We start from the raw sequence: 11,690 nt of genomic DNA, 5'->3' as shown, positions 1-11,690 counted from the left end.
TTTCCCACAGAGTCCTATTTCACAGAGAAGAATGACCAGGAAGGGATCCCTTTTACGAAAGAAACCTAGCAACTGATAAAAGGCCAAATCTCATTAAGAAAGTCAACTGAAAGATTAAGTCCCACTGTCCTGCGACCAGCTTAGATCAAAGGCGAAATAATCCGTTCGGTTCCCTCTCCCTGGGCTAGTTTTCAATATCTACTTTTTGTCTCTCCTTCACCCCTCTTCTGCCCGTCACTCCATCTTGGGGCGGCTGTCTCTGTCCTTCCGGACTGGTTACCAATAAAGTTGTTACAAAGTGACCTTGAGCGTCTTCCGGGCTGCACCCAATTCCCCGCCTTCTCCATCCGGGTGCTGCGGTGCGGATAAGAGCGGGACTGCGCTTGCGCGCCCAGCCCCACTCCTTCGACCTCTGCCGCCGCGGCCGCCGCCACCTCCCTGGAAGGTAAGCGGAGGGCGCGGGAGCCGGGTCTGGCCGAGGTGGAGCCGCGCCCCAGAGGGACCCATTCATTCTGCCGGCGCCTGGCTTGGCGCTGGGCCCGAGCTGACCGCGTGCACGGGAACCCGAGGGACTTGGGTGGAAGTACGGGCCCTCGGAGGACACTTGACCTTAAGCCTCTTTGCCTCCGCAGAGAGGAAGCGGGAGAGGAGCCCACGTCTCCTGTCACCCAAGTCCTCCAGCTGCGCTGCCCCGAAGAGTGCAAGATGTTCGCCTGCGCCAAGCTTGCCTGCACCCCAGCTCTGGTGCGTAGCCCAGACTGGGCCCGGAGCTCGAGGGCCCGACCTCTTGGCCCGGACGTCCACGTTGTTGAATGGGTCACCTCCGCGCGGAACTCACGGCCCTTTCAGGACAGTTCCCTCACGCCTCTTAACCGTTGTGTCTTTTTATCCCTTTCCTTTTTGGGGTTTCTTCTTCGCTCCTCCCCTCCACTCTGGCTGTGGAGAACCGTCGAGGCCTAGTTGTCAGGCCCAGCTGGGTGTAGGTCAAACCCTCCTTGCTCCTTGTCCTGGAACGGCCCCTCCCCCACCTCCTCCGACACCCTGTTGGATCGGGGCACGCGAGGGTTGGGGTGCAGAGAAGGGTGGAAGGGGCCTCGAGGCCTGCGTTCGCTACTTCTGCGGTCTCCATTACGATCTGTAGGTCAAACTCGATGCTGCAGAGGGAGGGACTTTGCCTCACCCTGTGTGGGAGGAGGCGGCTAGTGCAGGAGCCTAAAGTTTCTACTGCCTCTGGGGTGTTATTTCCGAAACCGTTTTTAGGCACTTCGTGTGAACCTCTGGGGGGTTTGTCTTAGAGAATCAGGTCTTGGTTCTGAAGGAATTTTCTGTGACCTTAGTTAGTGGACACTCAAGGGCAGGAATATGTCCTTACGGTCAGACTGTTTAAAAGATTGTTCTTCCACCAATGTGGAATTGTTTAAACTGCTTTTTAATTTTATGATTAATGGACATATAGTAATAATCTTTGAAATAGCGGAAGCTTGTTTTAACTAATGGGCTATTTAAAATGACAAGCGTGTATAGTGCTTATGTACTTGTTGATCCACTTAACTTACCAAAGAATGTGGGGTGTTTATTGCTGGTTTTCTGATCTGAATTGTGGCACTACAATAATTGAAATTTTAAAAGCAATACTTACTCTTTCTAATTGTTCTTAAAAGTTTTGTTCAGAGTATTACAAATACATTATGAATAAGTTTTAAAATTTCATTAACAGTTTTGTTAAAATTGCTTCATGCATTGAAAAATGATCAAATAGTCAGGATAAGAATCAATAGAGAAAAGTCATGATGTTTCTGACTCATTTTCGCAACTTGTCTTTTTAGAATTCATGGTGTGGGAAGGGTCCTTGAAGTCATATCTGTTGTCTTAATACATGGAATCTTTTTCATGAACAGATCAGAGCTGGATCCAGAGTTGCATACAGACCAATTTCTGCATCAGTGTTATCTCGACCAGAGACTAGGACTGGAGAGGTAAAAACTAATGCTACCAAATAAGTCTTAGGGTCTTTATCAAAGCGAAGGGGGAAAACCTCATTAATGAATTGTGTTAGGCAGTCCTTTCTACTCTTTCATCCAAAAAATTTGCAGAGGATGAGCCAATGAAAGGAACTTTATCCAAAACTTACTCACCTGAATGTTGGCCAGAAAATATAATTTATATATATATTTCAGTGTATAGTTTTGAGTTGCTGGTGTTTGCGATTTTGATAGCAACAGTTACTGAACAGCGTACTCTATTAAAAAGCATATGCACACACACTGTTTCTTAATTTTCAAAGACCTTATGTGGTGTAGATACTGTTGTTCCTTTTCTGCAAGACTGGAATTATTCTAAGCCCTAGAGTTTGCCATTGTGTCACACCATCTTCTATTCAAACTCAGCTACAAATATAAAGAAGTGGTTATCATTTTGACAGTGCCATGATTAAAATAGCTAACTATGATTCCTGATTTGACCTTTGCCTTTATTTCCTGCTCTCTAGGGCTCTACGGTATTTAATGGCACCCAGAATGGTGTGTCTCAGTTAATCCAAAGGGAGTTTCAGACCAGTGCGGTCAACAGAGACATTGATACTGCAGCCAAATTTATTGGTGCAGGTGCTGCCACAGTAGGAGTGGCTGGTTCTGGTGCTGGTATTGGAACCGTCTTTGGCAGTCTCATCATTGGTTATGCCAGGTAATTTCTATTGCCAAATAAATAGTTTGAAACATGTTTGAAATAGTTGGAAACTTAGAAAACTAGTGAAATAATAATAGCTACTTTGTATTAAGCATCTTTCTGTGTCTTGCATTACATTTTAAGTACTTTGCATGCATTATCACTGCTCCCAGAACCCCTTGGAGAGACTCCAGTTTACCTATTAAGGACTAGAGAAACTCCTTGCCTAAAGTCAAAGCAAGAGAGCTCATGCTTTAAAAAAATACCAGTTTCCATTTTATTATTTAAGGCCTTTTATTTAAACTATCAAATCTTAAACATACTTTTACGGGAATAAGAAGGTCAGAATCCTTCATAATGGATGAAGACTGACCATTGACATAGGGAGATAATGCCTCCCTTTCCCCATATGATTAGGAATGTGGGGAAAGGAATGTCACAGGCAGAACCAAGAGATCTGGACAGAATGCTGTCCCAGTACTTTTCAGCTTACAAAGAACCCAATACTAATAATCTGGTTCTTTAACATTTGTCAACCATGCTAAAATTTGAATAATATGATATGTGTTGTCTCTTTTAGAAACCCTTCACTGAAGCAGCAGCTGTTCTCATATGCTATCCTGGGATTTGCCTTGTCTGAAGCTATGGGTCTCTTTTGTTTGATGGTTGCTTTCTTGATTTTGTTTGCCATGTAACAGAAATAACTGCTTGAAATGTTGGCATTCATATTAATTACGGATATAATTCTGTGTATCTTACTGTGACTCCGAAAACTGTAGTGTTGGTGTCATGGAAATGTATGTTATTTCCAAAGTCATTTCATTAAAGATGAAAACTTTAATTTTTGCTGTGATTTGTATTTACCTAAATTTAAATTTAGATCATCACTGAGAAGAACATGTATTCAGGCAGAGGCTGTACCAGTCCCTGGTGATGGAAAATATGCTAATATAGTTTTTATGGGAATTATTTTAATGTTTTACACATTGTAAATTATAGGGGTTTAGTTTATTCATATAAAGGGGAAATGTTTGAGTGCTTTGAGCTTCTGTGAAATATGATTGAATCAGGATAGTTAATTGTTTAAGATGGTTTTATGTTTTTAACGGCTAACATGAATTACAATACTTGGAAGCAGTATTACCTTCCAAGACTAACCTGGCTGGTCTTACACACCTGGATCTAAAAATAAATCACGTCAGGTTTTTAGGAATTGAAACCTTATTAAATGGGTGTTGGGATTAGGGAGGCAATTTTTGATTGTCAGTAAGTCTCATATTAAGCAATTGTGTGTTTATAGTCAATCTTATCTGTCTTCTTAACTCAATATCAAAAAGTAAACTGAATTGGCTACAATTTAAAGCCAAAAGTTGCTGCAGCATTGCTTATCTTTGATACTAACAAATGCTTATAATAGGAGTCTTGGGAATGGCAACTGGTTCAGTTATAGGCTTCCCTGATGGCTCAGATGATAAAGCGTCTGCCTGCAATGTGGGAGACCCGGGTTCGATCCCTGGGTCGATCCCCTGGAGAAGGAAATGGCAACCCACTCCAGTACTCTTGCCTAGAAAATTCCATGGATGGAGGAGACTGGTAGGCTACAGTCCATGGAGTTGCAAAGAGTCGGACACAACTGAGTGACTTCACTTTCTTTTGCTTTCAGTAGTATTTTATTTGTAATACTGTTCAGTCGCTCAGTCGTGTCCGACTCTTTGTGACCCCGTGGACTGTAGCCTACCAGGCTTCTCCGTCCATGGGATTCTCCAGGCAAGAATACTGGAGTGGGTTACCATTTCCTTCTCCAGGGGATCTTCCCGACCCAGGGATCAAACCCGGGTCTCCCGCATTGGAGGCAGACGCTTTAACCTCTGAGCCACCATTTGTAATACTATGTGTTGCTTATTGGTCAAGTTTTGCCTATTAAAATGAAGAAGTCTACTATAGAAAGACTTGAGTTTTCCTCACAGCAGATATATATTTCCTCAGCAGATATATTATTTGTCATCACAGTTGCAGGGTTTCTACAAAAGATTAAGATGACAGTTGGGAAAGCTTCATTTTACTCCTTTAATCCCTTCTGCCTAATCTGACTTCAGTTGAGAAAGCCATCAGCTTCAAGGGTTTGTCAAAGTACAGTGGAAAGACCATCTCCATCAGAATCATCTAGGGTGTCTAAAGTACAAATTCCTAGGCTCCAGACCTATTGAATTAGAATATTTGGCCTTGAGACTCAGCCATCTGCATTTTTAAAAAGGTTTGCCAGGTAATTTTTGTGCACACTGAGAAGCACAACTTATCTGTATCCTTCCCACTACCTGGTGTCCAAAACTATAGATCTAGAGCTGCTGCCACTTTTTGGTTAATCATCTAGTGTGTGTGACATAATTCCCTGGAGCCTTCACTATTTTCATAAATAGTACTACTCATTATTTGAATTCAGCAGTTTAAATGAGAGAAGTATGTATTATGTGACCCAGCAATTCCACACTTTGGTATATACCCAAAATAAAAGCATTCAAGCAAAAGCTTTATATACGGATGTTCATAGTTGCACTGTTCACAGCAGCCAAAATGTGGAAACAACCAAATTGATGTTTGGATGAACAAACAATGGTGTTTTCATAAACTGATGATAAGATGTGGTATATCCATGTAATGGAATATTCAGCCACAGGAAGGAGGTACTTATAAGTGTTACAACATGAATGAACCTTGGAAATAGACTAAGTGAAAGAAGCCAGATACAGTAAGGCTGCATATTATATGATTTTATTTAAATGAAATACTCAGAATAGGCAGATCCATAGAGACACCGAATTCCCTGGTGGTCCAGTAGTTAGGACTCTGGACTTTGACTGCTGAGAACCCAGCTTTGATCCCTGGTTGGGGAACTAAAACCCCACAAGCTTTGCAGTTCATCAAAAAAAAAAAGTCCACAGAGACAAAGCAAGTTGATGGTTACTAAAGGCTAGTGGGAGAAGACTAGGAAGTGCCTGCTTAATAGTTGTGGGGATTATTTTGGGGGTAATCAGTACTCTTGCCTAGAAAATCCCATGGATGGAGGAGCCTGGTAGGCTGCAGTCCATGGGGTCGCTAAGGGTCGGACATGACTGAGCGACTTCACTTTCACACATTGGAGAAGGAAATGGCATCCCACTCCAGTGTTCTTGCCTGGAGAATCCCAGGGACGGGGGAGCCTGGTGGGCTTCTGTCTATGGGGTCACACAGAGTTGGACACGACTGAAGTGACTTAGCAGCAGCAGCAGTGTTCTGGTGATGGTTGTACAACACTGTAAATGTACCAAGTGCCACTGAATTATACACTTTATTTATTTATTTTGGAAACTAAATACATTTTAATAGAAAACAAAATACAAAATAACTCTTTTCAGAAAACAGAAATATTTAATCCTTTTCCCACAAATTAGAAGTCGCTTCATCCTCAGAGCATAGTTTTTGATGTGTGTGTTTGTACTTAACATTTGTTTCACAGACTATTCATTAAACTGCTATTGCAAAGCAGGTGGGAGGGATGACCTCAGGAGGAAAAGATGCTGGAAAGGCCACACCTTGGAATCATTTGGAAATTCAACATTTTTTCATTCTTTCTTTTGACTTTTCACTTCTAATTATTTTCATTTCTTTACCACAATCCGTCCTTTTGGGGGAGAGAACTGTTAACAGAAGTGCAGCCACAAAAAGAATCTATCTTTCCCACCATTGCTGCAAGAGCCCAAGAATTTCTCAGTCAAATCCGCCCACCCACTTCTAGAAACATGTCAGCTGGAGTGATCCAACTGTCAGCCAGGAATTTTCCCTTTCTCCCAATACACTGTGCGACCAACTTCTTTGAATTCCCTGAACCTCAAAATTCCAAGTATTGCAGCCAGTGCCAGGAGTAAAACCTGAAAGATGAGAGCAGAGAAGGCCCCCTCTGCCAGTGCTAGGTTTCCTCTTCTCAATAATAATTATAATAATGATAATTAAAAAATCCTGGTTCTCTGTAATCATAGGAATTATACACTTTAAAATGGTTGAAAGAATATGCATTTTACCAACTTAAGAAGTACTGTACAATTAACACAAAGTCCAGATTGTAAAGTCATACCAAAGTTTTTAAGTCCTAGGGAAATACTTAGATTAACCAATCCTTTGTAACAAGTTCATTTTATTTATTTTAAAGCCATAATTCATTTATTTTTAAAATATTTCTTTGGCTGTGCCAGGTCTTACACGCAGCATGCAGGATTGTTAGTTATGGCTTGCTAACTCTTAGTTGAGGTATGTGGGATCTAGTCCCTGAGCAGTAATCTAAGCTGGGTCCTCTGCATTGGGAGCCCAGAGTCTTCACCACTGGACCACCAGCAAAGTCCCTAGTTCATTTTAAATAATATCAGCTTAAGTCAGACAAACCAAAACCTGCTCTTAGCGCTGGTTTGGTGGCTAAAGAGACCTGAAACATTAATTACAGAACAGGTTTCTTAAAAGACATGCCCTTAGCTGAGGAAATCCCCTGAGAATGAAAAGGAAATTGTGCTATGGCTGCTTGGCTTCTAAGTTACTGAACAAAAAAATTCTTAGAAAATAAGTATAACTTAGCAGTGTAGCCACAGGCAATTTTATCTTACTTACAATAACAAGTTTCCAACACTGGAATATATCTTTAACAGCAGAAATGTTTATTGTACAACATTTTTGCAGCAAGTGCTACCAGCCTTACTAGCAAGTATTAATGGTGTTTACTCTTAACTAACTTTTTAGTTTCTGAACCAGAGGCCAATAAAGATGTTTTCACATCAAAGACCAAATGAGTTTTCCATGTTGATAAGAGTTTGGCCTGTTTAAATACTCCGAGAGACACCACCACCCAAGAGTGGTAAAAGAATGTTCCTAATGGTATTTCACATTTCCATGTGTACTTATTTAGTGACACGTCGTCACCGTTCCTCATTGCAAGAATGTGGTATTTTTGATGCCTTTGGGATTAACCTCAAATGCAGATTTTAAGGTATAACTAAAGAGAATCTTGTCATCTAGCCACAAACACTAGACACTTATGGAAATAACTGAAACAAAGTAGAATGGTGAGTTCCAAAAGAGTGGCAGAAAGTACTAAGATGTTCAGAAGGGGTAGGAAGAGTTTTCTAGTCATGGAATTACATGAAGAAGAGTTATTTTTCTACAAATTAATATAAACCTTGAACAGGTGGAATGAAGAAAGCCCAGATTAAGAGGATATCTTAGCCAGTGAATAGCATGAGGTAAAGTTCATGAGAAACAACTGCCAGGGTAGGGAAACAGTATAAGATAAGGCTACACAGGTAAACTGAGGCCAAATTATGTAATCTGGCAGATGTAATTCATTTGATCACAGCCAGCTATTGAAGGGCTGCGGCTGCTGCTAAGTCGCTTCAGTCGTGTCCAACTCTGTGTGATCCCATAGATGGCAGCCCACCAGGCTCCCCTGTCCCTGGGATTCTCGAGGCAAGATCTGCTTAAAAGTTTAATACAAGAACAGTGTGTAGGATGGACTGGAGCCAGTTATGGTCAAGACTGAAGCATACTCTTAAAAGACTTGTGGGCTTGAAAAGGGGAGACATATGGGTGTATGATAGGGAGTGTGTGTGAATAAAAGAAGTGCAGAGCAGGAGTGAGGACAGTGCCCACACACTCAGAAAGACCTGGGAAGACCTTAAGTCACACATCAGGCTGATTGATCCTTGGCATGAGCGCCCACAACAATCAAACAATTAAATCTTCTAGAAGGAAGATAATCTGATTTCCAGAGATCCCACATTATTAAATTCAAATGTCCGGTTTTCAACCAAAAAAAAAAAAAAATCACAAAATATTTAAAGAAACAGGAAAGTATGGCTCATTCAAAGGGAAAAAAGATCAACAGAATCTTCCTGATAAAGACTTGATGGCAGATCTACTAGACAAAGACTTAAACAACTATCTTAAAGATGCTTGAGGAACTAAAGGAAAATGTGGAGAAAGTTAAAAAAAAAAAAAAAGGATGAATTCCCTGATTTCAAAACTTTCAAAATCTACAGTAATCAAAACTATGTGATACTGGCTTAAAAATAGATACAATAGACCAATGTAATAGCCCAAAAATAAACCCTTGCATAAATGACCAAATAATTTTCACACTTTTTTTTAACTATAGTATAGTTGATTTACAATATAATCTTAGTTTCAAATGTATGGCAAAGTGATTCAAATATTTTTTCAGATTATATTCCATCATGGTTATCACAAGGTATTGAATATAATTCTATGTGCTAACAGTAAGTTCTTGTTGCTTATCTGTTTTATGTACAGTAGTTCAATTCCATACTCCTACTAATTTGTCCCTCCTCTGTGCCTTTTGGTAATCATGTGTTTGTTTTCTGTGTGTCTGTTTCTGTTTTGTATGTAAATTCATTTGTACATTTTTTGAATTCTATATATAAGTGGTATGATGTAGTATTTGTCTTTCTCTGACTTCACCACACATAATATCCTCTAGGTCCATTCATGTTGCTATAAAAGGCAATATTTCATTCATTTTTATGGGTGAGTAAATTTTTTAATAAAACAACTTTTTACAAAAATGCTAAACTGTTCAATGGGGAAAGGACAGTCTTTTCAGCAAATGATATTGGGAAAACTGGATATCCACATGCCCAAGAAAAAAGTTGGACCCTTATTAACAATCTATAAAAATTAACTCAAATTGGATTAAAGATTTAAACATAAGACTTAAAACTATAAAACATTTGGAAGAAAACAGGGCAAAGTTTGCAGGACAGTTGGATGTGGCAGATTTCTTGGATATGACACCACAGGTACAGGCAACAAACGAAAAAATAGATAAGTTGGACATCATGAAAATTTTTTAATTTGTGCAATAAAAAAATCTTAATGGGAGAAAATATTTGTAAATCATATTAAGTTCCATATAGAGTGCTCCTAAAACTCAACAACTAAACAATTCAAGAATGATCAAAGGACTTGAATAGATATTTCTCAAAAGAAGATACTCAAAAGGCTAACAAGGACACGAAAAGATGCTCAACATCACTAATCATTCAGTTCAGTTCAGTCGCTCAGTTGTGTCCGACTCTTTGCGACCCCATGAATCACAGTACACCAGGCCTCCCTGTCCATCACCAACTCGCCAGGCCTCCCTGTCCATCACCAACTCCCGGAGTTCACTCAAACTCATGTCCATCGAGTTGGTGATGCCATCCAGCCATCTCATTCTCTGTCGTACCCTTCTCCTCCCGCCCCCAATCCCTCCCAGGATCAGTCTTTTCCAGTGAGTCAACTTGTCGCATGAGGTGGCCAAAGTATTGGAGTTTCAGCTTTAGCATCAGTTCTTCCAATGAACACCCAGGACTGATCTCCTTTAAAATGGATTGGTTAGATCTCCTTGCAGTCCAAGGGACTCTCAAGAGTCTTCTCCAGCACCACAGTTCAAAAGCATCAATTCTTCGGCAAATGCAAATAGCCCACTAGAATAGCTACATCAGAAAATAGCAAAAGTTGACATGGATAGGGAGACAATGGAATCCTTATGCACAGTAAGTAGAAATGTAAAATAGTATGGCTGCTGTAAAAAATATGATGTTCCCCAAAAAGAAAATATGAGAGTAGTCAAAATTATGGAGACAAAAAGAATCATGGTTGCTAGGGGCTGATGTGGGGGAAATTGTGGGGGGTGGGGGCTATATATTAATGGGTATAGAGTTTTAATTTTACCAGATGGAAAGAGTTATGGAGATGGATGGTGGTGATGCTTGCACAATACTATGAATGTATATAATGACTGAAATGTATACTTAAAATGGTTAAGATGGTAAATTTTATGTGTATTTTATCAAAAACTTTTGAAAGGGAGGGATTAAGGGCTTAGAGATTTCAATAAGGTTGAAGATCCTTTCAGTGTTTAGACAAGTTCTTAAATTTCAGTGTTCAAGATCTCAGAAGTAAGGTAGGTCCAAGGAATGATGAAATTTTGTGGTTAAGTTGCTGAACGGCTAAAGTTGGGTAGAAATTAACGTTATTGAAATTAAGCTTAAGGTAGAATTGTAGAGAAATGGGAAATAAACATTTAAGAATCAAACTAATGCTTCTACTGTAAGTTTAAAATTGTTTGATCATTTTAGCTATTATGGTTTTGTTTGCATGATAAGTAAAGAAAACTTAGTTTTATTGCAGTACTATCCTCTGCAAAACCTTTTAAAAATGTGGTTTCTACACATGAAATAATGAATGAGTTGCTGAATTTCTCTACATGCTGAGAATATATAAACTTCATAATTTCATGGTATTACTCTTGATAATACTACGAACTTCAGAGACAGTCTATCACTACTTGCCCAATTATTTATTAGGGGCAAAAATTATTTTTTTCCCAGATCTAATACCATTCTCCTCTGCCTCAACAAACATAGCAAAATTATGCCTTAGCTTGCTTTGATAGTTAACAAGTAGTAGTGAAAATCTGTCATAGCATAGGATTTATTCATTGGAAGGACTGATACTGAAGCTGAAACTTCAATACTTTGGCCACCTGATGCAAAGAATTGACTCACTGGAAAAGACGCTGATGCTGGGAAAGATTGAAGGCAGGAGGAGAAGAGGACGACAGAGGATGAGATGGTTGGACGGCATCACTGACGCGATGGACATGAGTTGGAGGAGGCTCCAAGAGTTGGTGATGGACAGGGAAGTCTGGCGTGCTGCAGTCCATGGGATCACAGAGTCAGACGTGACTGAGCGACTGAACTAAATAGGATTTATAAGAACAATAGTATCTTAATAGTTTTTTTTAAGTATATAGCATGAGTTTATTTATACTTCTCTCTTTCCTCCACCTGTCCCCATCCTACGCTTCCCTCACACACAGAAGCTCACTTGTGCATAGTCCTATAGGTTTTCTGGTGATGTTTATATCATAATTTACTTGAACATTGCTACTCAAAGTGATGTCCATGGGTCAGCACCATTAGTATCATCTGGAAGCTTGTTAGAAC

At 40.0% G+C, this 11,690-nt stretch overlaps 1 protein-coding gene across 1 annotated transcript; it reads left to right on the top strand.

Moving 5' to 3' along the window:
* The first annotated feature begins 290 nt into the window (after window positions 1-290).
* ATP5MC3 (ATP synthase membrane subunit c locus 3) lies at window positions 291-3,505 on the top strand. The gene is made up of 5 exons (XM_055398309.2): window positions 291-445; window positions 633-744; window positions 1,899-1,976; window positions 2,489-2,682; window positions 3,245-3,505. Exons 2-5 carry the CDS (start codon window positions 706-708, stop codon window positions 3,357-3,359), a joined length of 426 nt encoding a protein of 141 aa, XP_055254284.1. The 5' UTR covers window positions 291-445; window positions 633-705; the 3' UTR covers window positions 3,360-3,505.
* The last annotated feature ends 8,185 nt before the right edge of the window (window positions 3,506-11,690 follow it).

This window comes from Moschus berezovskii, chromosome 2 (assembly GCF_049115385.1).
Source record: "Moschus berezovskii isolate FMDL1 chromosome 2, NW_MosBer_1.0, whole genome shotgun sequence".
In the NCBI taxonomy this organism is placed as follows: domain Eukaryota; kingdom Metazoa; phylum Chordata; class Mammalia; order Artiodactyla; family Moschidae; genus Moschus; species Moschus berezovskii.
Note: the sequence above shows the minus strand (reverse complement) of the source record. Positions and strands in the feature narration are given on the sequence as shown.